The sequence below is a fragment of the Poeciliopsis prolifica genome, unplaced genomic scaffold (genome assembly GCF_027474105.1).
Source record: "Poeciliopsis prolifica strain line A6 unplaced genomic scaffold, Auburn_PproV2 SCAFFOLD047, whole genome shotgun sequence".
Lineage (NCBI taxonomy): Eukaryota > Metazoa > Chordata > Actinopteri > Cyprinodontiformes > Poeciliidae > Poeciliopsis > Poeciliopsis prolifica.
In genome coordinates, this window is record NW_026562422.1 from 1295056 (window position 1) to 1320819 (window position 25764).

Here is a 25764-nt window from a genome sequence, read left to right on the forward strand (position 1 = left end):
GAGCGGAACTTTGACGTCATAAGACATCGTAACAGTATCAGCTAAGCGGGGCGCGTTGACTCCATGTGAATGTTGATCCTGGTGTCATTTTAACTAAGGAGCTGAAGACATTTAGGAATGACGTGTTATTTTAAAAAGCGCATTTGGCGGCCAGGACATTTTAAATCGGCAATAAACAAGTTCATCACACTTTCTGTTGGTCAAACATTGTGATTTGGACAGCGGGTGTTCTCTTCACATAATTTCAGCCTGAATTTATTTAATTCTATGTATTTTACCCCAATACATAGAAGACTTGCTTAGATATTCTGGTTGGTACGTGTACAAATTAGAATAACAGTGATCTGACAGAAAGTCAACTCCAGCAGGTGAAAACAATTTGAAAGAAAATAAGTGAAAAAAAAAAACTTGTAAGATCTTCCAGTTCATATGTAGGCTTTCATAGATGGTTATTTGGGACCCATCTGATGCTTTTTTTTTTTCAAAGAGAACATATTTAAATAACTTAATATTCATATATTACACACTTAATACACAGAATGTAATTCAAAGCACTTGTTTTTAAATTTGTTGATTGTAGCTTGCTACTAATGAAAACCTTCAGATCAGATTACATGCTGATTGGGGAAACTTCACGCTGGACATTCAGCAGCATATCTTTACCATTTTTGGCCAGTAGAACAGACTGTGGCTTCACTTAATGCCCACACACCCTGAACTTAGTGACTGGGATGCAGCGGTTTCTCCAGAGTGGTGGGAACAGGAAGTAATGGTCAAGTTTCCCTGGTGTCATCACACGCTCCTCAACCAGGTTTTAGAATCCTTAATTCAGAAATATGGAAAATATAAGAGATTCTATGAGAAAGTAAATAGGACTTGAGTGACATAGACCCAGAAAATAATAAAATCAAACACAGACTAGTAGAAACCTGGTGAAAATCTGTTAGTTAAACATTTCATAAACAGACCAAACCTGTAAAATCTTGGACTTTATTGTTTTCAGACAAACATCAAAACATCCAGTCACAAGCTATAAACCCCACATTAAAGAATAAAAGCTCCGTTTCAGTAAATAATATGCAGAATCTTAAAGCCAGCTTTCAAATCACATTCTGGGGTCTTACTCTGTGTCCTGTTGAGCTTCAGGAACTGGTGGTTCAGGCTCCACTGGGAGCTTTGCCTCGGTTTCACCCTCATCATCATCAGAATGTCTTCAGTTTTTATGGTGATTATAGAGGTTCTGCTGAACCAGGATCAGTTTGACCATGCTTCCCTTCAGCCTGAGCAGCTCAGCGAGGCTGCCCCAGCAGTCCTGCCTTAGCAGCCAGAGCTTCGTTCTGCTGAATGTGATACTCCTGGAAGCGCATTGAGATCCGCTGAGTCATCTTTAGGTACTTCTGCAGGCAGGACTCAGAGCAGTTGGACTGGAAGACAAAAAGGAAACAAATTAGAGAAGACAGGAAGTTACCTGGGGCTGCGGATGAGCAGTTCAAACGTTCTTGCCTTGACAATTTCACAGACTGTCCTTTTGGAGAAAGCTAAGATCCTTCAAAGTTTGCAGCAAGATGAAGGATCTTGCTGCAAGGTTTGCGGTCTGTTGCTGAGAGTGTCATATCTTCTGCTGTCATGTGTTGGGACAGCAGCCTCAGAGCCAGGGAGCTAAAAAGGCTCAACAACCTGAAAAAGAAGGCTGGTTCTGTTCGGGTTCTGTTCTGGGGATGACTGTTTTAACCTTTGGAGGTGATGATGCAAAGAAGGATTTTATGTCAAATCAAGAAAATTATGGACAACCCTGACCATCTTCTTTATGAGACTGTCTTACAAAAACAGAGCATCTTCTGTCAGAAGCTTCTTCAAATTCACTGTAACAAAGACTGCTACAAGAGATCTTTTCTGCCAACAGCCATGTACTAAATCTCTTTGAAGAATTAGAATTAATATGAGTTACAACAACATTTAATTTCCTTTGGGATCAATAAAGGACTTTTGGATTTGAATTAAGCTGTTAAGCAGCAACTCTTAAAGTGGTAGTGTTATGTGTTTTCCAGGCACATAATCCCATTTTATAGCATGATAAAGTAACTATGTTACATTTAACTTCAAAAAAATGCTACGCCTTGAAATTGGGTCTCTGTCTCTTTAAGAACTCCTTTAATAACCCTTTAACAACATTTTTAACAATGTTGCGCTCATATAATAAGTTCAGCTGATTTGCAGTTCCCACAGGTGTTTGCTAATTGCTACTGGCTAGTCTGAAGGAGCTGAGTGGAGGAAGGCTGCTCTGTGAAACTCACAGAGAAACTCAGAAACTGGAGCTCTGAGCAGGAGCTGGACCTCGGTGCAACCTAAAGCGTTTTATCATTTAATGGTTGCCATGAGAGATAAAGATTCCTCAGAGATGAATAAAAGAATCAAGGTAACACTCCATGTATGTTTTTGATGCAATGTTCAAAAAAGTCAATTTTACATTCTGTCATTTACTGTCCCTTTAATTGTTATAAATGAAATGATATGAGATGTCAACATTGATATGAGTAATGACCCCCATAGAAATGCATTGTCCACAACAAGTGACATAAAATATGGAGATATTTGGACCCCCATATTTGCTACTCCGAAAGCTGACACAAAAAAAAGGTTTAATACTCGTCTGCTAATGTTTGCAACAAAACGTCAAGCAAAAAATGTCAGCTTTTTTTTTTCTTTTTTTTTTTTACCTCCTCAGGCTTCACATCTCTGGTGGTGAAATCTTTGACGCAGTCCATGAAGCAGTTCTCCGTTACTTTGTTGTACGTCCCCAAAAACTCTTTGAACTGCAAGTTAAGCAGAAAATACACTCGTCATTAACAAACCATTATTTCCCCAACTTTTACCTCATGCTGTATAAAAAGGAAAGACACTGAACATTCAAGCGATTTTCTTCAAACTTTGTCTTAGAGGGAAGAGTTGCTCTTCAGCTGTATGAATTAAAGATTTGATACTTTTGTGGAAAAAGGGACGTGAGGTGTGACAGGCTAAGAACTTTAAAACCTTCCTTCAGTTTCTTTTTTCTAAAATAAACCTATTTCTCTCTATTCTAACTTCTAAGAGTAATTTCAGAACCCAGCGTGTCAATCTTCTAACTGGAGCAGGAAAGATTAGGGGTGCACCTTTTGCTGTTTTCTGGCTGACTGCAGATATTTTTTAAGGCCTGACCCACCCATTCAGATTTTGGTCAATTCCATTCCATTTTTTTTTTTTTTTTGTCTGAAAAGTTGCTAGGTGTACCAAGAAAGTCAATAAGTTGGCAAAAGTGTGGCAACTATTGTTAACTGAGCATGTGCTGACATGGTCTGGTGTACGGGTCTTACTGTCAGTCCTCAAAAGGGAACAATTGCTGATTTCCAGTCATTTTCAGAGTCAGGTAAGACCAGTGGACAGAATCATGTCAGTATCAGCACCCAAAATGAAAAAAAAATCAGGGCCGATCAATCGGTGTACCTCACTTTTTTAGAGAAGAGCTGCAGTTCACATCTAGTTGACATTCTAGATGTGAACTGCTAGTTATAAATTAAATGATATGTGAGATGTCAACATTGATATGACATCAATGTTGACATCTAGTTGAACTGTCCACAGACCAATACCCAACTAACAACACCTTATTTTGCTAAACAGGAAACTTGGAGTTAAAGAGTACCAGTGGAAAACAACAGGACTGTAGTCTGTGTATGACTATTACTTATAGATTACTTATAGATGTAACAACATTGTTTTTCTATTCATGGTGAGGTGGTACTATTGTAACTTACCTGTTTGATCTGATCAGACTCAGTCACCTGGACGGCCATCGTTCACAAGTCTGAAGAAAAAAAATGTGAATCACACCAGCCTTATTCAATAACTATCCTGTACATCTACACACAGTAACTCCACTGCTGACAGGAGGAAAAGCCGTGAATATCCTCATTCTACACGAGCATCAGCTTTATGATATTCTGATCACTTTCATACAGATTATGTCTTCACACATTATTTCTTCTCTTTAAAATGTTCAGTGAATAAAACATTGATTTCTATGAACTGCTCAGTGTCAACTTAATCCCAGTTTTAGGTCAAATCTAGGGATCTGTTTGCAATTTTCTGTCTGATCGCCGGTTTTTCAATATTAACATCAATTTTAAATAGCCAAATATACAAAATATGGTAGAAAAACACAGGTTTCCTAATTTCTTCAAAACTGTACATAAAATCCTAATATTATATAAATGTTATGAGATTTGTTTTCTCGGTTTGCTGCGATGACTATTACCTGTATGCGTGTGTGTGTCCGTGCTGGGCCCACGCTGGTAATGGGGACGACTCTCCGTGTGTGATGCAGAATCTATGAAGGGCGAAAAGACAAACACGGCCGCAGATTCTCTACAAAGCTTTGAACACATTCATTCCAAATAAAACACTCTGTTGCTCCAGGTGAAGGCTTCGCACTCACAGAACAACAAGGTTACAACTCTGTCAGCACACCGCGAGGAAACATTTGTCTTCTTGGGTTTTACGGCGGATGGCAAATCAAGTATTGAACGCATCATCGCCACCTATGGAAAGGGAGGGTGAACAAGGAATAGCAGCAAACAAAAGTTTAACATTAGGGTTTAATCAATCAATCAATCAATCAATCAATCAATCAATCAATCAATCAAATTTTATTTGTATAGCACATTTCAGCTACAAGGCATTTCAAAGTGCTTTACATCATAAACACAAAACACAAAGGCATGCAACATAGAATAAAATACCAAGGTTTTTCTTTTTTCTTTTTTTTTTCCTTCCTTTTCCCTTCTTTCTTTCCCCTTTTTCCCTCTTCCTTCCCTTTCTTCCCCCTTCCCTTTGACACGGAATTTAAGCGCCTGTTACCGCCGGACTCCGCCGTCCGTTTAACCACGGGTATTCGCCTGGCCCCGTTGCCCACAACAGAAAAATAAAAATAAAAAATTACATACATATCCACAAAATCAAATCCATACATATTACATTTCAAATGCAACTCTAAACAGGTGCGTTTTTACTTGAGATTTGAAGGAAGTCAGGGTTTCCGCTGTTTTACAGTTTTCTGGAAGTTTGTTCCAAATTTTTGGTCCATTTAAAAGTCAAAAGGAACCAACTAAAATCCCTAAATGAGTCTTAAACGTATGTTTATGAGTGGAGAGATTATTTTAATAATAAAGAATTGTAAATATACACAGAAGCAACTAATGTAGAGAAGTTTTCTACATTTCTTGCCATAACTTTGATTTTTAAATTATGACAGTGAAACGGATGAATTCTTGAGGCAATGTTGTTATTTAAAGTGAAGGAGAGGGACATCTAAATATCATATAAACATACTATATTTAAAGGAAATAAACTATAGTAGTAAGGAAATTATGATTGGATAAAGTGCCAGGCGCTGAAAGGGAGTTGAGTAAGAAATCGGCTTGATGACATGATGTTGCTCTTCCAGTAGGTGGCAGTATAGACCGAAAAAGAGCCTAGAGAAGAAGGAAGTAATAACAGCGTCCATTAGGGGCAGTGTAGCACCTGGTAGTTTGGAGACAGCTACATACTCAGTAGACAAAGAAGAGGCGGGGGAAAAGCGGAAGTTGAAAGTAGAGTTTCCCTAACAGTGAGGGATGCATTGCCTCCTAACTTTGTTCGATTAGTTTACATTTCAGCTGTTTTCACTATTGGCTCTTCGCGTTCTGTTCCTGTGTAGTTAGCGTCCCTGCTCTGGATTGTTTCCGTCCAGCTCCTTCTCCAAGCAGAAAGTCCACAAGCGGGAAATTTGAAATGTGTTCACTGAGACTTGCTATACCTGCTGTAACTTTAAACTAAACTGTTCCATCAGAGCTTCAGTACATTAGCTGCTGCCTGCATGTTGTCTCCGGCTCCCTCTGACTCAACCGCTTTCGGTCCGGGTCAAGCGTCGTTCAGTCCGGACACCGGGGAGGTTTTAATCCGTTCCACTCGCGTTGTTCTCCCGGAGCGCTGGCTGGAGGCCGGTGAGACACCCCAACCCGTTCAAATAACAGTCCAGAAGCTGGGGGACCCTGTGCGCGTCCAGTCCCATCGGGCCAAAGAAGCGCAGAGGCCCCGGAATCCCGCACACAAACCGGAGGTTGTTGATCCAGCTCGAGTAGCAAAGGATTCCGAAACCGGTAAGAAACAAAAACAAAGCAAAAAAAAACTGGGGGCCAGTTTTCGGGCTCTGTCCCGAAAATGTTGTAAACGAGTTCGTCAAAGCTTTATTTGCTAAGAAAATAAAACTAAGGATCTGTACTCTCCGAACCTTCCAAACCGATCTCCATGGCAACGCGAGATGTAAACACAACTGTAAGAGTTCCGGGGTTGGATTGTGACACTTGTACGACATGCAACTGAGCCTGCTGTTACTGAATGGAGTTACATTCAATAACACTGAGATACAGGCAACAAACAAACACTCTGATAGGGCCACACTATTGATTATTTTAGTTATGGGTTCACCTATTGATTATTCAAGCGATGAATCGGATAGAAAATGGGCAGATTGCTGATTTTTTTTATATAAGCCTGATTTATACAATATATATTAATAAAATGCAAATGACCAAATAATTTGAATAATCTTTTAAATAAAACAATTCCTAAAATAAAAAAATAATCATTTTTGGGATAGAGAACATTTATAATTGAATATCAAAAGGTGCCTAATAGATTGTTGTTGGTTTTTTCTTTCCAGAATTTGAACCAGGTGAAGCCAGTCGCTACTCACATTTTATAACGAACATGGTTTCCCGAGACCTTTGACATGTTGTAAAGATGCTGGTCTAATTACCACAGGAAGTATCTCTGAGATAATGGTGACATGTTTCTTCCAGGGCCCCTGGCTCCGTCATCCTCCTCGGGTCAGGAGCTTCAGACATCATGCTTCAAGGCCGGGGAGCGGGGAGTGGTGCTGGGAGCGCTGAGACAACGGTAAGAAGATACACCAAAACTTCATTTTATATTCTGAGCTCTGTTGTCAAAAACCTTTAAGTTTCAAACTTGGGTGTTCAAAACTTAAATCGTGATTTCAACATGATGTCTGAAATTGGGTTGTCATTGTAGTGATGGCCCATTTTCATAGTTTGGTCTTTTTAATAGTTAAAATAGTTACGTCCCTCTGCCCAGTTGCCACAGCAACCACCACAAGAGAGAGGTCAGCGTCCAGCTGCTGCGACCAAGGTCGACTCCAAACGCATCAAACGGTTGGAACAACCCTGATCAGAGCGCTGACGATCCAGCGAGCATGTCGGGTTTTCCTACCGAGGCGTCATCTGGTCGCCTGGGAGACATCAGCAAAACTGCAGCAGCTGCTGCAGCCGCAGCTGTGGCTGCAACCGCTCCTCTCATCAAGGTAGTTAGCTGGGCTGGAAAATACATGTGTATTACTGACGACTAATCCTTTGGATCATCCCAGATTTTTCCTATTTTCTTTTTCTTGTTGGTGTTTAAGGTCTCTGTCAGGTGTATGCATTAAATATGGTTAAAGTCCATCTAACTGGCCAATTATATTATCAGTGAGCAGAATTTGACTGCATGGTGACTGAAAATTACTTCCAAAAATGACACCCAAGAAATTGATACATAAGATTTTACACATATTGAAACTGGAGGCGATTAATTTAATTGATTTTGGGGGATTGGCTGTCGACCTCTGCTTGACAAGCTGATTTCATCCACTGATCTTATCTACCTCCGCAGAGCTCTACTCAATTTTTGTATTTTTAAATAATAATTCAGTGTCTTTTTATCGTTTGTTTATATTACTTTGATTTTTCAGAATTGGTAAAACTACTTTTTAATATCTAATTTTTCAGCTACAATAAGTGTCTGAGCTTGTTCTTGTGTTTCTGTGTTCAGGCCCAGTCAGACATTGAAGCTCGAATGTCTCAGTTGTCCAAAGGCATCCAGAAGCTGCTGCACACAGACAGGTACACAAACACTTTGTAGCCGTTTTTGTTTTTGCAGGACCTTGTAACAAAGAACTGACACTCGTTGAATGTTTTGCCACACTGCAACCAAAGACAAAGCATGGTTTTAATAGTAGATATCTACTCTGACCAATTTAGGTTTAGCTCAGTGTAGGTAGACGTCCATGTCTTTATTTTATTTGGAGGTGTTAGAGAAAAAGGGGGTTGAATAGATTTGCACATCAGGGTTTGAATGGAAAACTTGAAAAATGATGCATGGCTTTTCTTCAATTTCACAATAATCATCTAGGTTGTGTTGGTCTGTCACATAAAATCTCAAAAATTTTCAAGAAAAACTTTGAAATTTCTGAGTTTCAAAAGTAAAAAATGTAAAATTTTTAAAACTCGATTTCAAGGCATTAAGTCCATTTCTGAGATTTTTGCTATAAATTTACTATTTCTTTTTTCTATCTACAATGGTCCTAATGAACTGATGTAGAACGCTGATGTAGATTCTGAAGCTTGCAGAGAAAAACAAAAATCACAAAACTATTTTTTTGAACATGTAGTAACCGTGTTTTGCCTGTAGATGGCTGTAAAGTAGCTTAACACAGAAATTATTTTTTGTTGTAGCCTGAGAAAACGAGGAAGTATTATTATTATTAAATTGTTGTTATTACCACAGGTTTCGAAATGTGTGTTTGAATAACTGATTGAATAGGGGGAAAAAATCCTCAAAATATTAAGGAGTAGATTGTGGTCTGGTGGATCATACCTGATGAATTGTTCTGTGTGATTGGATTGTGAACAAGCTGCTACGCTTTCGTCGTATCTGAAGCAAACTGCCTGTGACAGTTGTGGCCTGACTGTGTGTTCTGATATAAGGGAGGATGATGGCCGAAGACGGAGTCTGAGTCAACACACTCTGCATCGCCTGGAGACGCTGCAGAGCCAGCAGCTGCAGCTGCAGGTACACTGCTTCACCTGCTCAGACACTGCTGCTGCTGCTGCTGCATCCTCCCTCTGCCTTCTCACTGATTATTGGTTCTCCTCTTGTCCAATCAGAGCCAGCTGCTGGAGTCAGCTATCAAGATAGTGACGGGTCAGGATTCCATCGCCTCAGTCTCTAAAGGTCAGTCTGCTGTCACCAGTTGGCTGCCTGCAAGCACACATCCAAAAACCTCGACCCAAACGGATTTGTTAACTATATCTGGGTTTATTTCTGTTTATGATTTCAATGATGAGAATAAGAAAAGGTGAATGGAAATGGGTTAAACAGATTTCTGTCACTTTGAGGTGTCAGTTAAATCAAATATTCTTGTTTGGAATGTTAACAGTCGGTTATCAGGTTTAGAGGTCCAGCTTGTTCCTATAACAAATGAATTCAGATTTTTGTATTTAATCAGGTTATCTTTGTCTGATATTAAATGATAATCTGACAAAAAACGAAAAACAGGAGAAATCTGTAAGGGGCAAAAAAATGGATTGAAGTGACTTCAGACAGCCTGAAGTGTTCTGATGATATGACCAGACTGAAATCAAGTCAGCTCATCGTTTGGTTCCACGTCAAAATACAGTAAATGCTTTTCTATTGGACAACCTACGATTTCTCTCAGCAGCATATGAAATTGACTAACAGCTCCTTTGTTTGCACACATTGCTGCATTGCTGTCCACTTTGTCGCAAAATGACAGAATGCCTTCAGAATTTCTAATCATTCACAGAAACGTTGTCTCCTGTCTTCCACCAGCAGAAGTCAAGGACCAGAAGCCAAGCTCGACAGGAACCGGAGGGCCTGCTATTGCCCCTGCTGTCATGCCGACGGATGCAGTTGCCATGGAAACATGCCACTGTGACTCCAGGCCAGAGCAATCCAGGTAAAATTGGACACGCTTACAGAGGGTACCTCATCACTTCTGTTTTGTTCAATTTGTTCAGCTTAGCTCTGTGTGTAAGGCAGCAGCAGCTTCACTGTAAATGGGCAGTTTGCTGCAGTTGGAAAGCAGCCAGATTCAGTGAACGCCCCTATGTTTATATATTTATATATTTATTATCAAAGAAGCGTTTTCCACCATGAATAAACGGCTCTCAGAGCCAGTGTTGCCTTGGTGCTGTGGTGGCTGACACCTGACAGCTCTGGTGTTTTGTTAGCTTATGGTGTCTCTGTTTTCTTTGTAGGTTTGCTTTACGCACCTCAAATGTCCCAAACACCCACGTCAGGTCGATTTATTCTGATTCTACGTTTGAAAACCCCCCAAAAAATGATTACTTTATATGTTTGAATTTTGGTTTTTCATTGTTGGTTCAATGAGAGCGTCGATCCCTATAAATATCCATTTTATCATATAATTGAATGCAGCTACTGTGTGCTGATTGACAACACAGGGGCACTAATTAATGTAAATGATGTCATCTATAAGATAATCCGTGTTTTATTTTTAGAATTGTGCTTATGGAGTTTTGGCTGTATGTAATTATAGATATATTACCAAATACTTTGTAAAGATGTGATAGTTTTGTTTTTTGTTTGTTTTTTTATTGTTGTGACAGTAAACTTCACAAATATTCTATTATTGTATTGTCAATAACTCCAGACAATACAAGTTGAGGGATTTTAATGAAACACAAATTGGAATATTTGTGTTCTACAGACTTCATTCTTGCAGTTGTCCTCAATCCAAACATCTCACCAGTTTCTCCACCAAATGGAAGAAGACACTAGTTTAGTGTTAGACACATGAAGCAAAAACTCCATCATTAAATGAAAAGCGTCATATTCAGGTGAAGCATTAATAGTTTTGCATAGATGTAAATCTGTGCATGTTAGGCTTTGTGTTTGACCAAGAAAGGATGTAGATTTAGAGGAGAGAATCTGCATTCAAAGCACCAGAATGTCTTAACTGAACCCATCTCTGCTTGTATGCGCGTGTTTGTGTGTGTTAGGTGATTTGCATATTTATGCATAGAGAGTGAGAGTTGGGGCAAACAAGGCTGCAGCTCATGATGTTGAGCAGATTCCTCCCCCTTTCTTTGTGGCCAGCAGACGGGTTTCTAGGGCAACACAGGGTACCCATCGGAGGGATGTGTGTGTGAGTGTGTGAGAAGAGCTGGCAGTGAAAAAGCACTACCTTGCTGAAGGTGTGATGTCCTCAGATTGCATCAGCATAACATTGTGGTATGTTGACAAAAAATGATCTTAATACAGTGATTCTTAAAAAAAAAAAGCAGTAAATAAAAAAATAGATTGCTTTCATTTTTTTTGTCTTCCTGTGGTATTTTTATTTTTCCAGGTATTTTATGTACCGTTTTGCAGCAGGTATTCTGATTTCCAAATGGATGCACACTGATTTGGGCAGAGGTGGCAGTCAGTCAGTTTCCCATCGATCTGAGTGATCGACGAGTCAAAACCTGTGACATCTGAATCCCGTTTGAGGTTGGAAACTCATACTGTGAGGCAAAAACAGGAAGGATTTTGCGATTTTTTTTTGTTCTTTCTCTTTTTTTGTTGGATTTAAAACTACTAACTAACAAAGACATAGATTATCTTACATATTGTAGTTGAAACTAAATCTGAACTGGGAAGTAAAACTCAGCAGATAAAAATCGATCAGTCAGCTGATCAACCAATTCCAATTTCCTTTGCTTTTGATAATCAGCTGGTACTTAGACCTCCACAGAGGTCTGAAAATCCAGTATTGTCTCCTTTTGCATGACACAGACAGACTGACAGACACACTGACCAGGAGCTCACCTCTGCATGTGATCTGTCAACAACAGTCGCTCTGCTGAAAACTCAGCACTTTGTTGCTATGTTTTGAGACTTGTCAGCCACAATAACAACTTTTGATGGATCTAATAACTCATTTCTGTTTTACTTTGGCTACAGTGTCAGTTCTAAAAGAAAAATCTACAGTTAAAATCGGATTCAACGGGTCAGGCTTTTTAAAGATTGGTGCAATCGGTGCAGCCCTAAAAATGTTGTCAGTAACTCCAGTCACAATCTGCATCACATCAGGCAGCGATATCAGAGCATCAGTGCACAGGCAGCAAGTTTTGGCTGCGAATATAGTTATTTGTTGACATAGTTATTTGTAGAAGAGCCAAACTGAAAATAGGGAGGAAAAGAACACTGGTGATTTTTGAGGTAAAAGATGACATAAACTAGGCTTCTGTCTCAGCAACATTTTTACAATTCACTACGGTGAATTTAAGACTTTGTCTATGAGGTTGACATTCACACAGTGTGGGCCCTGCTTAGGATCACAAAGACAACTAGAAAGTGGAACTGCTAGGAAAAGCCTGATCGGAGTGTTGCTACATGCAGGGGTTTGTGTTTGTAGTTCTGCAGATGAAGTGCAGTAAAACTGCCTAGCAACCGACACATCTGCAGCATCCCTGTTCAAACCACCATCAACTTTAGAGCTCATTGTTTTTAACGTTGATGCTGAGCTGATTGGTGGATATAGTTGTTTTAGAATATGGCTACTTTATATTCGGCTAATATTTAAATGTTACAAATCTGATCTCTTCCACTCAAACCTTTGGTTGCTAGATATTGGACCTTTTTTTTTCTACATTGCAGTTGTGTTTTTGTTTGTTTTTTTACATGCAAGCCCAGCTTTGTTTTTTCTCTCGCCATCATCTTTTGTTGTGACCGTTTTGTCGCCTTCCCACAAACTGCAGCTGCTTCTTCCTGACAGTAATGAGAGCGAAAGCACCAGCAGTATTCATTCTGCTGCTTGCCAAGAGGAATCCCTTAGTTTTCCAGGTGGCCTGGCTGGGAGGTCGCAGAGGGGCGGGGTGTCGCAAACCAAATTCCTAAGCCTTCCTGAGAGGATGCGGGAGGAAACGCACAACACCCCCACCATCTCTGCTGCAACATCACAAGGGAGGAACAATAACACGCCGCAGTCTGTCCTCCTCATTCATTCTTTTTAGGCTGTTGCGGAGCAGCGGAGGGTGTGAGCAGCTCAGAGGAGGAGGCAGGGAGGGAGACCGACAGAGGGAAGATGTCCTCCCCGCAGGTCTCCTCATCCCGCAGACAGTCGTGCTATTTATGCGACCTGCCCCGCATGCCCTGGGCCATGATATGGGACTTCACCGAGCCCGTGTGCCGGGGCTGCGTCAACTACGAGGGCGCGGACAGAATCGAGTTCGTCATCGAGACGGCGCGCCATCTGAAGCGGGCTCAGGGCTTCCAGGACAGCCGGTCCTCTGCAGGCGGACTGCCCGCGCAGCAGCAGTCCGCTGCCGCGAAGAGCCAGGCGGTTTTACTGAGCGGGAAGGAACCTCTGGGGCAGCTGAGCCACTACCAGGCGGATGGACAAGGGAAGTCCCAGCAGCCCAGTTTGGACCGATACGCACAGGTAGCGGATGGCCGGGCTCGGTTTGACTACTCGGTGCACAGCTGCAGCAGCAGGCCGCCCAATGGATTCGGGGGGCTGAACGGCTTTAAGACAGATGACGGACCACCTGAGCTGAACCGGCAGAGTCCAAACTCCCGGAGCAAAAGCAACGGTGGGCTGGTGTCGGCACCAGCCCAGATGACCGTACCGCCGAACCTCATGCCTCAGACCGGAATGAACGGACCGACTTCGCACAGCTTGGCGGGCAGACCCCCTACCAGCTCCATGGTGGTCGTCTCTCTGCCCGGCCAGGCGGGACACTCCGAGCTGGGTGGAAAGCGACCCGCCTCCGTGTCGAGCACCGACCAGGACCGGGAAATGAAGGAGAAGCAGCGGAACGCGGAGGCTCTGACTGAGCTGAGCGAGAGCCTGCGGAACCGACAGGAAGACTGGGCGAGCAAACCGAAACCTGTGCGGGAAACGCTGGTCCTCCTCTCCGGGTGCACACCGTTTGATGTCCGCTTCAAGAAGGACCACGGGCTGGTCGGCAGGGTTTTCGCTTTCGACGCTGTTTCCAAAACCGGGATGGACTATGAGCTGAAAATCTTCATTGAGTACCCATGCGGCTCCGGGAACGTGTTCTCCAGCGCCTCGGGGGTCGCCAAGCAGATGTATCAGGACTGCATGAAGGACTTCGGCAGAGGCCTGTCCTCTGGGTTTAAGTATCTGGAGTACGAAAAGAAACACGGGTCCGGGGACTGGCGCCTTCTCGGAGACTTATTGCCGGAGTCTTTGCGCTTTTTTAAAGAGGCAGTGGGGGAGGATATGCTGCCGCAGCCTTACATCGACGGCAGCTGCCCGCTGCTGCCGACATCACTCGTTCTTCCAGGTCGAGCTTCAGCTTCCGGCAGTGGCAGCAGCAGCACCAGGGCCGCAGCGAGGAAGAGAAAAGCCTCCCCGGAGCCGGACTCTGCTGAGGGCAGCCTGAAGTTGACGGATGAGCAGCAGAGGCAGCAGTGGATCAACAGCCAAGCTGAAGCGCTCAAACTCTCGATGGCTGCGGGCTCGTTTGCTGGGCCTCCGCCCCCGCTGACCCCTGGGCACCCCGGCGTCTCTTCCGGCCGCGCCACCCCTCCAGACGCAGCGGCCCCTCAGAACAGGCAGTCCCCGATGGCTGCGCTTTTGTCAGTGGCAGACACGTTGGGGAACGCGTACTCTCCCAACAAAGACAGAGACTCTGTTCACTCCACCACTTCCTCGTCGAGACATAATAGCAGCAGCCCAGTGTCTCCCCCTTCCGTGTCCGGCCAGAGGCGCCTCTCCTCACGGACCGGAGACACCGGGCTGTCCGCAGCGTCGCAGTCCGCCGGTGCCATGGACCAGCTCCCGTCTCAGAGCGTGCCCGATTCACCGATGGCCAACAGCGGACCTTTGTGCTGCACTATCTGCCACGAACGCTTAGAGGACACGCATTTTGTCCAATGTCCCTCTGTCCCCAACCACAAGTTTTGCTTCCCGTGCTCCAGAGAGAGCATCAAGGCCCAGGGGGCGTCTGGGGAGGTGTACTGCCCCAGCGGGGACAAATGTCCCTTGTTGGGCTCCAACGTGCCCTGGGCTTTTATGCAGGGGGAAATCGCAACCATCCTGGCTGGAGATGTGAAGGTTAAGAAGGAGAGGGACCCGTGAGGAGACTGAAAGAGGACCCTTAATGTCAACCTTCCTGATGGAGAGAAAAAGTAACATATCATGACCACACAGTGGTTCTGCTGCTGAGCCTCAAAAAACCATTTTCTACATGATTAGAGAAAAATACAAAAAAACAAACAAAAAAACCCACACAAAACAAATAAATGAAAATAATAAAATCAGTTTGCTCATAATTTTTAGATCAATGCATTTTAGTTACCTAATGAAGCTGCTTCTCTGACAGTTTCAGCAGATGACACAAAAATGACTTTTGCTATCATGATTAAAATAACTTTGTAGGTTGTTTTTGTTGTTTGAATGAAATCTGTGTGTCAATGTGCTTTTTATCTCACATTTTGTTTGAGCAAATCTGTTGAAACAAAAACAAAAAATTCACCAGGTTTTTTCAAACTTAAACAATGACGTTTTGCTTTCTTTAAGAAAGCACCTAAACAGTTTATGAAATACTATGTACCAATGAATGAAGTTGTAATAATTCTTTTATCATGTCATATTTGCAGGATATCTGTTTATTGGTGCTTTACCTTCCAACACTTTAAATATATACACTATAACAGATTTCCTGTTTAAAATGTGGTGTTAGTACTATTACTGCAGTGAAGGACCTATTAACCCTTCCTCCACTACTTTGTATACATGTTAATAAGTATATAAAGAGTGCTTGGATGTTTAGATTACAGTATAAAAATAAAGGTGGAGTTTGGTAGTGAAGACGGTTGACTTCCTGTTTCATATTAGTATTCCTCTCCAGTTGGTTCTGCTGTTATCCTGCAGTATTTTAATGGATCAGAAAAGCTCTAATGTTCTTGTAGCGCTGCTCCAAACTTACTGGGTGGTGATGTGTTGATGTCTGACTGTCTCTGCTGGAGCTAAGGCAAAAACAAAAGACCAAATTAGAAAATGACTCCAGAAAAGAGCCTGGTAAAGAAGTAATAGTTTTGAGTGCAGCGTTGTGAGGGAAGACTGCTGAGGATTTTGCACTGGTTACCTATTCCAACAATGTTAATTCAGACAAAACCATGTAAAATATTCTAAAGCTCCTACTTTTTTATTTTTTATTTTTTTAACATTACCTGAAGAATATCCTAAACAATCTTCCTTCATTTACTGCCATCTGTGGTAAAAGAGGAAATATTTTCTTTGTTCAGAAAAATATTTTAGGGTTCTGAGTGGTTTATGTTCTGTTGCACAAACCACCACAACACCTTAGGATCAGTGATAGATTTTTAAAGAAACTATTTGTTGCTGCTGTGTGTATGTGGTTCATGCTCCTATGAGATATGACTAGAACCCCAGGACTTTGTCCCAGTCATGGCTGCTCATCTCCTTCCCTTTCCGCCGAAGTAATAAAACACCAATGTCTGCGTCAGGTTTCCATGACTCCCCTGAAAGTTTAAAGCATAGTTGCTGGAATAAAAATGTTTATCATTTTATTGCTAAAATCATCTGTTTTAAATCCCTGTTAGAGGATTCCTTTTCTCACTCTATGAAGAGCAAGAGTTGGGCTGAGCCCCCTACTGTAGGAGAAGCTGTGTGTGTAGTGGGAGGGGCTACTGCTGTCAATAACCCTGTTTTGGACTTTATAGTGGAAAGATGGTTCCAGATTTTATAGTGAAATGCACCTTAAAATCCTTAAACCTCATTTTAAAGATTTTTCTTTATTAATTTTACTATTTGCAATTTTATTGTGAAATAATTAAAGAAAAGATTTTTAATTTATATAATTTAAGGGTTAAACAGGCGCAATTAAAGCAAAATGTAAATCACTACAGTCCGTCCATAATATTAATCTAAAAAAGGAAGTGGAGAGAATATTTGACATTTTTTTCTGCTGAATTTCTAAAGTGAGTTAATTCCTTTCAAACTGTAAATTATTTATATTGTCTATTCACCAGATTTTGAATTTAAAAAACAGAAATGTATTAGCGTCATAACAAGTATCCTCATACTTTATGAATTTGAATGGAAAATCAATATTGATGTTGATAAATTTCAAACTTATGACATAAAGAGCCAAGTCATTTTTAAAGACTGCATGTGTAAATAATTTAACAAATGTACTTTTTTTTTTTACCTTTATCCAAATCTGCTGTTTAAAGGAAGAATTTTTCAGTAAGAAAATATTAAAATTCATAATTTAATTTAAAAAAAAATAAATGTGTACATCGAAATATTGTTTTTATAGGTAAATGAAGAGTTTGGATAGGTTATAAATGACCAGTTTTGGGTGGATTTATCCATACGGTACAGTCAGTCTTCCTTTTCCCCAGCTGACACATCTGAATGAAATCGTCCAGGACTCCTCTCCACACCCAGAGCTGAGGTTGTAGCAGAGGCACAGTGAAACATAAATGTTCCACATGCTAATGTCTCATAAAAACTCATCGAACAAAGTAAAAAAAAAAAAAAAAAGAAAGTGGTTGTGTTTTATGGAGAAGTGTTATCAGTGATGTCTTTGGAGAGCTAGACAGACTTCATCACATCATAACGGGCTGTCAATAAGCTTAATGATTTCATTAAATTTTTTATTCCAACTGTTTAGTCATTTTAGTATGTTTTCAGTTAGTCCTAAAACAGTTTTGTACATTTGGGAATCTGTTCTGTATTACGGACTGTGTCTTTTTGTTATGCCCTTTTCTGTCGTGATGCATACATATGATGAAACTAACACATTTGATATTGTAATGTGCCTTGGGGCTGAGTGAGTTCTAATAAATTCCATTGGAGTAAAGTTTTCATTGAAATGCATCTTTTCTATTTGATGTTCTGTAATTCAGAGTCTGAAGAGACTCAGAGCTTTAAATAGTTTTTGTCTTTCAACCTTCTTTGTCTTTTCAAACCTTAGAGTGAAAACACTCTAAGGTTTTTACTGAGGCACTACATACAAACCAGGTTTTACAACACTGTGCTGACTGACCAGAGGTCTGTGTGTGTTCTCTTTTAATCACAGCACAATGCAACCAGCAGACCTGAGGCAATCCAACAACGTTATCCAATCTCTTGCTGTTGATTCACTGTAATATTCCTATCAAGCATTGTGTGTCTGCTTAAGCTTCAGTCATTGTTGTGACAACCACTACAGGTTCTGTTACAATTAGCATGATAGTTTTTTTTAAATTTCCCTTTGGGATTAATAAAATATTTTTGAATTGAACTTGAATTGAAATGAAGTGAATTTCTTGCCAAAAGGAATCCTGGTAAGATTCACAATGTTAAAATACTGAAGGACCAATTTCACAAATGGATGTTATCCATTGAATTATTTTATTCTTTCAACACGCTGTTCCTTTATAAAGCCACATAAATATAAAGCCCTCTCTGAGCTGTTGGTGGTTACTCAACTGAGTCACCAATTAAGCTGAGACTTTCCTACACACAAGAGCTTTTAAAAATCAAGGGACCAAAGGGGGTGGAGAGCAGAACTTAACTCCGCTGAGTTCCACATTATAGCTGAAATTTTTGTCAGACTCCTCCATATTATATTTTTTTTATGTCAAATGAATTTGTATTAACATTTACAGTGAATACCAACATGTGAAAATATACTGCAGATATTTTACAGAGCATTGTAGCATCTGTAAACACAAATTCTACAATAGGAAACATAAAGAAAAGAGGGTATTCAGGTATTCAGACAAAACAATAGTAAAAAGGAAACTGAACATCTTCATTGCAAGTGTTTAGAGCGGACCTTCGACAACGGTGTTGGTTTTCATTAAGTCTGTTTCTTGGTGTTGAATAGTCCCACTTATTCATAAAAATGTCTTGTATTCTGAATTTCCTCCATCATGTAAATTTCCTGACACCAATTTGAGCGGACTAAACACCGGTGGCGTTAAGATTTCTACTTTCTGTCACCACAGCGCCTGTAGAAAATACTCTTTGCTGAAGTCCAGTTCTGGCTTTGCATACTCACTTTTGCAAGTCTGTGTTAAGAAATGATGTGCATTATGTAACACAACAACCTCCCAACAGGTTTTTATCTTAAAGCCTCTTGGTGGAAATAACTGAAGTGCCTGCTGTATCCCACCGCCGAGCTGGGAAGCCAGCTACTCCTGAACTGATGGAACTGTTCCTACCTTGGTTGGTTTTGAAATGGTGGAAAAGCAAAGGGTTGACTTGAACCCTCCTAAGAAAAAATCGATAGTACCACCAGGAGTACACATCATGCAGCTGGAGAACCACTGTTTTTAAGAGTTCCGTATATGTTTTTGTTAGTTTTTTTTCTTAAAGAGACATAATCATGCCAAAAGATCACTGTTATAGAACAATGATTAATATAAAAAAAATTTATAGTTTAAAAATTAAAGAGTTTAAAGCTGCAGAAAAGCTATGCAACAGTCTGTTATTCATCTGCTATTCTACATTCATCAATAATTGTCTTGCTTGTTATAAAGATATTTAAGGTAATGAAAAATTGTCTTATTTATACAGCAGAACTCTGCTGTAAACTGAGTGGAACCCTTCCAGAACTCTGGAAGGGTTCTCCCAGGAATATTAAAACATTTCGCACACGACTCAGTGCATGCGCATTAGCATGCAGGCTATGAGCTGAAGCACTGAGCCAAGGGCACCTTAACTATCAGTTGCTACACACAGTTCAGGTGAATTGTTGCTCAGAAAGAAAGATCCGCAATGCAGCTGGAAGCAGCACAGCCAGGCCTGCTACTGTTATTCTGACAGGACAGATAGCTGCTGTACTGTCCTCCAGTATCACAGGTCCTGTTGCAATTTAGTGAAGAATTGAGGCTCCAGGCTCCTCTGGTCTGTGGCGGTGATGCAGCAAGGCATTTCCCTCTGAAACTCAACACGTAATATCAAAACCTGGTTTCAGTTCAACTGTCATGTGATTGGTTGATGAGGTGTCTAATGTGATGGCTTTCAGTTTGCTGGCTAAGCGATTCTGTCGCACAAAGTCTCCATGCTGCACTCTTTTTTTCTGTCTGGACTTAGATTGAGCCTCTTTGAGACCTGCTCACTCCCTGTCAGCTGAACATGCTCTTCTCTCTGAGCCGTCGAACTGCGGTGAAGATGTTTGGACTGATGAGTAAAGTCAGAGTAAATGCACGATTGTTATGTATTCAGACAGCCTTTAAAATGCAAAACGTACGATTCTAAATTCATCAATACTTTATTGATTCCAGAGGGAAATTAAATATTGTTGTCATTCATGTCAATTCAAAATTCGTCAAATAGTCATTGGCTGGTTTCTAGTGCATGTTAATTCCATACCTCTAAACAGGAGAGAAAGAAAGGATAGTGTCTTAACATACGACAGAGACTTTGAATGGTGCATTCAAGTTCGTTGACTGTTGATGGCAACAGTTTTGTTGATATTACTGTGGAGACGAAGAGCTTTAGTATACAGTTCTTCTTACTATAATCTGTCTCCTTTCCTGACTGTACATCCCTGCAGCTTTCACCCCTCCTCCTCCTCCTGTGTTGCTGTGGAGGAAGATGTGGTTGCCATGGTTACAACTTCCTGACTGCAAACGTAATTTATTCAGGAATGTGCGGCGGAAACGGGGAAGCAGAGAATGCATTGTGTATAATCTGAGCTGAGCTGATTTATTACAGTAAAAACAGCGATGAATGAAACATTTCTCTGGCGTTCGGCGGAGTCAGTGAAGCTACTTGGCCAGCCGCTGATTCTTCCCCACAGACTCTTCTTTTTAAATTCTTTTTTTCTTAAGCAGCAACATCATTTACCAAGCATCCCCCTGCACCCGTACACACACACACACCCACACACACACACACACACACCCACACACACACACACACACACACACACGCACACGCACGCACACACACACACACACACACACACACACACACACACACACACACACACACACACACACACACACACACACATTCCTTCACCTAGAGACTCAGCTGTGTCCCCTCCCCCTCGTGATGTGATCACATTCCTCTGAATGTTTAAAACTGACGAATGAAGCATTTCTGAGTCTGACCTTTTGTCCTTGATCAGCATGGCTCTCACCAACACACACGAAATTTACCTGCTTTGCTCTCTATTTGTACCTCCTCTGTACACATAGATAGATTACACATTTCAAACCCATTCACCACCGAATCTCACCCAGAAAAACAAAGCAAAACAAAAGAAAAAGCACCATGCAGCACAAGCATTCCAAGTCGTGGCCCAAAAAACAGAAATAAGCCGTTTATTTTTCATTTGCGCTTTCAGCGCTGGGGAAGAAATGTTTAAATATTACAGTTTGTGCTGTGCATCATCTTGAACTTCTTCAAGATGGAAGAAGAAGAAACAGGAACTAGAGACAAAACATAGTGGGCAATTTGTTGAAGACATTTATTCTCAAATGAGGATGAAACTGCAGGTTGAGGTTCCATCACTACCCAGCGATGGAGCCTAGGTTAGGTCGACTATTTTCCATTTCTTAAACTGTTGTTAGTGTTATGAGACAAAAATGGTCAAGTGGTACATTTAAAAAATATATAATTTGTGCTGAGCTGGAGGACGTAACAGGCTTTCTGTAAAGATACAGACTCATCTAAATGAAAGCCCTTATTGAAACCACCTGCAGCCCAATGGTCATGTGATGCTTCTGTGAGAGCAGGGCTTGAAGAACAAAAAGCATCTTGTGAAACCAGGTGTCCTACCACACTACAAACTGGACTTAAGACTTTGCAATAAGTAGGAATTCCAACTGGAGAGCTTTTTGCTCCAGAGCGATGGAGCAGGTATCGAACCGCAGCAGGTTATGTGGAGATGTTGTAAGGGGCATTTCATTTCTGATGACTTGAATCTCAATCAGGAAAACATTGCAGATCACAAGGCCTGTCTGACAAAGGACATGTTTCATGTTTCAGAAGTGGTAACTTCTTCAGCAACCAAGCTGGTGTTGCTTCAACTGGTGTTACTGGAAGACTCTAATCTAAACAAGGTTTTGAAATAATTAACAAGAACTAAAATGTAATCTATTCAGCAAGGTTTCCTTTGTCAAACAGCTTCTTCAGGATGGACAAAACCTGAAATCTTCTTCAGTCTTTGTCGCCTGAAGAAGCAAAATGATAAACATTCTTCTTCTAGCTTTAATGTTTTTGCCCCGCGTCAGGAGATTATACTCCACATATTCATTATTTTAATGTTTGCTGCATAATCTTGCCAAAACACTTGTGAACCTTCTTCAGATCAGCCTTAGGAAGGTTAATGCAAACCAGGTCAGAGGGGGCAGCATGAGACGGTAAATAAAAGGCTTTCCCTTTGTGAACAGCGGCTGCTGTCCTCCATCAGTTGTGTTGCTTAGCAACAGCAGAGGCAGACCGTCTTCAACAGCTGTTTGGGATCATTCTGAGCAGCTTTATGACAGAGCAGGAGGTCGGAGCGGCAGCCATTTTATCCCCACTCATCTTACAGCTGCAGGCGGAGAACTGTTCATGTCTGCATTCACACAATGGATTCTCAGACTCTAACCTTTAAATGCCTAACGCTGTGTTTCCCTGATTCTGCAGTGAGACATAGCTGATAGAAGATTGTGTTTGTTTAGAAGCTTTTGTCTGATGCTCCTCTCCGTCTCATGAAATGAAAAACTCAACCCAAGTCACCCAAATGCAGTTTGAGTCTTGAGTGAAATTCTGTAGATGTTGAAGGAGTCATGTGTCAGACCAGGGGCTGAGATGAAAGTCAAAACCTTTCTGGCAAAACCATCAAGCCCTGCTGTCATTATGACATCTGGCTGATTTTGCTCAGAAACTCAGCATAACCCGGTCTCTATATCGAAGTGGTAACTTCAAAAATCCCAGAGACATTGTTTGGACTGCAAGAAGTATAGTTGATACAAACCAATTATTCAGACATTTAAATTTGACATCAGTAATTTAGATAAATGAGGTAACTCATTTAAATGAGGTAACTTTGAACAGTGTCACAAAAAAGTACATGTATTTTTTTCCTGTCTTTCTTTCCATTACCACAATATCAGTGGAGATGGTCAAGGGTGCTCAAAGTACAACCTACTGGCCAAATGTAGTGGCCAAGGTAAATGTTGTACATGTCAATGTTATTCTAAATGCTGGAGCCATAATCTGGAAGTGGAAGAATCATATATTAAGTGTTGCACTTAATAATATTTTGATGGTGAACTCAACTGGAAATTAATCTTTTTTGCCTTACTATGTTCTTTGGGATGAACTGGACAATATTTAAATCAACTTTCTGATGGATTTGTGGGGTCTGCTTAAGAAAACTCTTTAATCTGCGCTGTAGTTTATAGATTCAGTTAAAACATACAGGCACTTGTCTGTTATTTAGATAAATAGACACTATATAAACATCAACATTTTATAGTAATATAGAATTGGTGTGTGCGGCAGGTTCTTTTATTTCTGTTTTTTTTTTTTCTTTGCTTCAGGAGCAACCAGTATCTCCAGCAGCATCCAGCTGCTCCTGTGTCTGAAAGTGTTCATCTTCAGTCTTTAGCAAATGACACTCAGGAAGCGGTAAGGAGAGCCAGTGACATGCTAAAGCAGATGGAGTGTCTGAAGACAGAGATAAAGATGCTGCTAACCGTGAGTAGTTAGTATAACTCCACTTGCAAGAATTCTGTAACTTTTAGGTGTTTCTTGTGCAACACACTTGAATTAAATGGTAAAACTGTCTCACTATCATGCAGTCCAGTTCTACAGAGCTCTGCTAATGAAAGTGGAGCCAGGTGTGCTGCAGCAGAGAGGCATCTAAACGTTGCAGGAGAACTGGAGTTTGAGACCACTGGTTCAGGCTAAGAGATATTTTTTCCAGTGTCAAGTGTATAAACCTCTTTTGTTCATTCAGCAGCAAGAAGATTCCCCAGGCTGCCTCCAGACCCAACAAAGCCAACCTGAGCCCCAACAGAGCAGATCCAAGCCAAAGGAAGTCCGGGTTCAGTTCCATGAAAACCAGCTCTACCAGTCAAACTCTGATCAACACCAGACCCGGTCAAGCAGTCTTCAACCAACCAACCCTCAAAACACTCACCCCCCTTTTCAGGCGTCCCATGTCCCACACAGACTGTCGCAGGACAACACAGGTCCACAACTGCAGTCCCAACGTAATCAGCCCCTTTCTCAGAACCTGACGCCCATTACCACATCACCCCAAGCAGGGCCCTTATTAACTCACCACAGCCTCACCCAGGAAGTCCAGGGTCCATCTAGCCAGAGTCTTCAAGCCCATTCCCATCAGTCCCAGTTTTCACTACTCCAAAGGAAACCTGGTGGCTCCTCTACGCTGGAGGAGGCGGGCCAGGTTCTCCGTCAGGCTCGGAGACGTAAGAAAGTTCTGGAGAACAACCTGGATGCTCTGCTGAAGGCCAAGAACGGAGAAATCCTACACTGCCAACTGGAAGCCTTGGCTGCCAACAGGTGATGAATGTTTACATGGCTAATGCTAATAGTAGCTTGGTGGTAAGTGTGAGCACACACACATTCCCACTGGTGTAATCTGGAGGATGGGCTGGTCACTGGTCCCCGTCTTCAGGTGTCAATGGACCAGTCACTGTCCATGCCAGGGAAACACAGGGGACTAAACAATCAACCCCCCATTCTAAGGGCAACTCAGAGAAACTAATTAAGCTAAAATGCTTGTTTTCACTGTGGGGAAAAGCCAGAGTGCCTGGAGAGAACCCACACATGCATGGGGAGAACATCTGCTCCCCCTGGATTCAAACCCAAGACCTTCTTCACCATGCTGTCTCATGTATGATGATGTGTTGAGGTTTGAGTTTGACGTGGTTGACCTGCCAGGAGGAGATTCTACATAGAGCCAGAACAATAGACTCAGTAGAAGTGTAAAAGGCTAGATCAGAATGAGTTACCCGCAGTTTATATGTAGACATATTGAAAATATTGAAGTGTTGAAAAACACTTATTTTCTTGTTGAAATTGCAGTTAAAAAAATAAAAAGAAACACTTGTTCAAAATGTAAAAGTAGCCATATTTTTTCCATCTGTTTTGTCAGTTATTTCACGGCTATCACTGTGATCTGTCAGACACTGAAACCTTTGAAGGATGAACTGAGGAGTAAAGCTACTTTTGTTGCCTGCAGAGACCTAACTGAAGAGGTGCGGATAAAGAAGACAGTGGATGCCTGGATCAACGCTTTAACCAGAGACGTTCAGGTGAACGTTCAGAAATCCAGGATCAGTCCTGATCTGCATAATTTGCATCTATGTTGTGTTTCTTTTTTCTCTTTGGTTTGCAAAACCTCAAGACTTGTATTTTTTTTCACATTTTTGCTTTGTGCAACCACATGCTGCAGTCTACACTCAGTGTAGTAGACTGCACTACACTCAGTGCAGTAGTCTGCACTGAGTGTAGACTGCACTGAGTGTATTCATGCCTGTGACATGAATACAAAGTTGACATTATTCAAAATGTCTTCGTTATGACAACCTGACATTTACCAATAAATCATGATCTGACATAAGTTTATTATAAAAGTATTCCTGATTTAAACTTTAAAAATATAAAACTTTATGTTATTAAAGCTAAAGTTTAATCAGTTTTATAACACATTTGTATTAAAAGTGTCACGATTTACCAAATGACACTTTATGATAAGAGTCATAAATATTTATAAAGACTTAATCATGTTCATGACAAGTATTATGTCATGTTTATGACAATGTCATGTTTATGACAATGTCATGACGGTTTTATTCACAACCCGTCAAATAACATGTTACCCTTTAAATTCTAATAAAAGTGTCACATTGGACCCAGAAGACATTTTAAATATA

The 25764-nt window shown here is 41.2% G+C and overlaps 3 protein-coding genes across 8 annotated transcripts in view; 2 read left to right on the forward strand and 1 right to left on the reverse strand.

The window, feature by feature from the left end:
* Positions 1-976: 976 nt before the first annotated feature.
* Positions 977-4568, reverse strand: timm9 (translocase of inner mitochondrial membrane 9 homolog). 2 transcript variants are annotated; one of them, XM_055057100.1, is made up of 5 exons: positions 4472-4568; positions 4292-4363; positions 3792-3841; positions 2718-2813; positions 977-1424 (listed from the first exon to the last, which is right to left on the reverse strand). In XM_055057100.1, the coding sequence occupies exons 3-5, from the start codon at positions 3828-3830 to the stop codon at positions 1290-1292; spliced, it is 270 nt and encodes an 89-aa protein (XP_054913075.1). In that variant the 5' UTR covers positions 3831-3841; positions 4292-4363; positions 4472-4568; the 3' UTR covers positions 977-1289. The 2 variants fall into 2 exon arrangements, with proteins under 2 accessions (XP_054913075.1, XP_054913074.1); XM_055057099.1 differs by having other exon boundaries at positions 4292-4556.
* Positions 4569-5606: 1038 nt separating this feature from the next.
* kiaa0586 (KIAA0586 ortholog) overlaps positions 5607-25764 on the forward strand; it is a 41420-nt gene continuing 21262 nt past the window's right edge. For 3 of the 5 annotated variants that reach the window (XM_055057091.1, XM_055057096.1, XM_055057097.1), the window contains exons 1-10: positions 5607-6173; positions 6876-6972; positions 7168-7393; positions 7900-7970; positions 8835-8919; positions 9015-9081; positions 9700-9826; positions 23401-23557; positions 23820-24388; positions 25071-25143. In XM_055057091.1, the coding sequence (XP_054913066.1) occupies positions 5891-6173; positions 6876-6972; positions 7168-7393; positions 7900-7970; positions 8835-8919; positions 9015-9081; positions 9700-9826; positions 23401-23557; positions 23820-24388; positions 25071-25143 (1755 nt within the window). In that variant the 5' untranslated portion in view covers positions 5607-5890. The remainder of the gene's footprint in view (positions 6174-6875; positions 6973-7167; positions 7394-7899; positions 7971-8834; positions 8920-9014; positions 9082-9699; positions 9827-23400; positions 23558-23819; positions 24389-25070; positions 25144-25764) is intronic. The other 2 variants (XM_055057092.1, XM_055057095.1) reach the window with 2 other exon arrangements.
* On the forward strand, positions 12786-17745 carry irf2bpl (interferon regulatory factor 2 binding protein-like). The gene has a single exon (XM_055057098.1). It carries the CDS (start codon positions 12959-12961, stop codon positions 14978-14980), a length of 2022 nt encoding a protein of 673 aa, XP_054913073.1. The 5' UTR covers positions 12786-12958; the 3' UTR covers positions 14981-17745.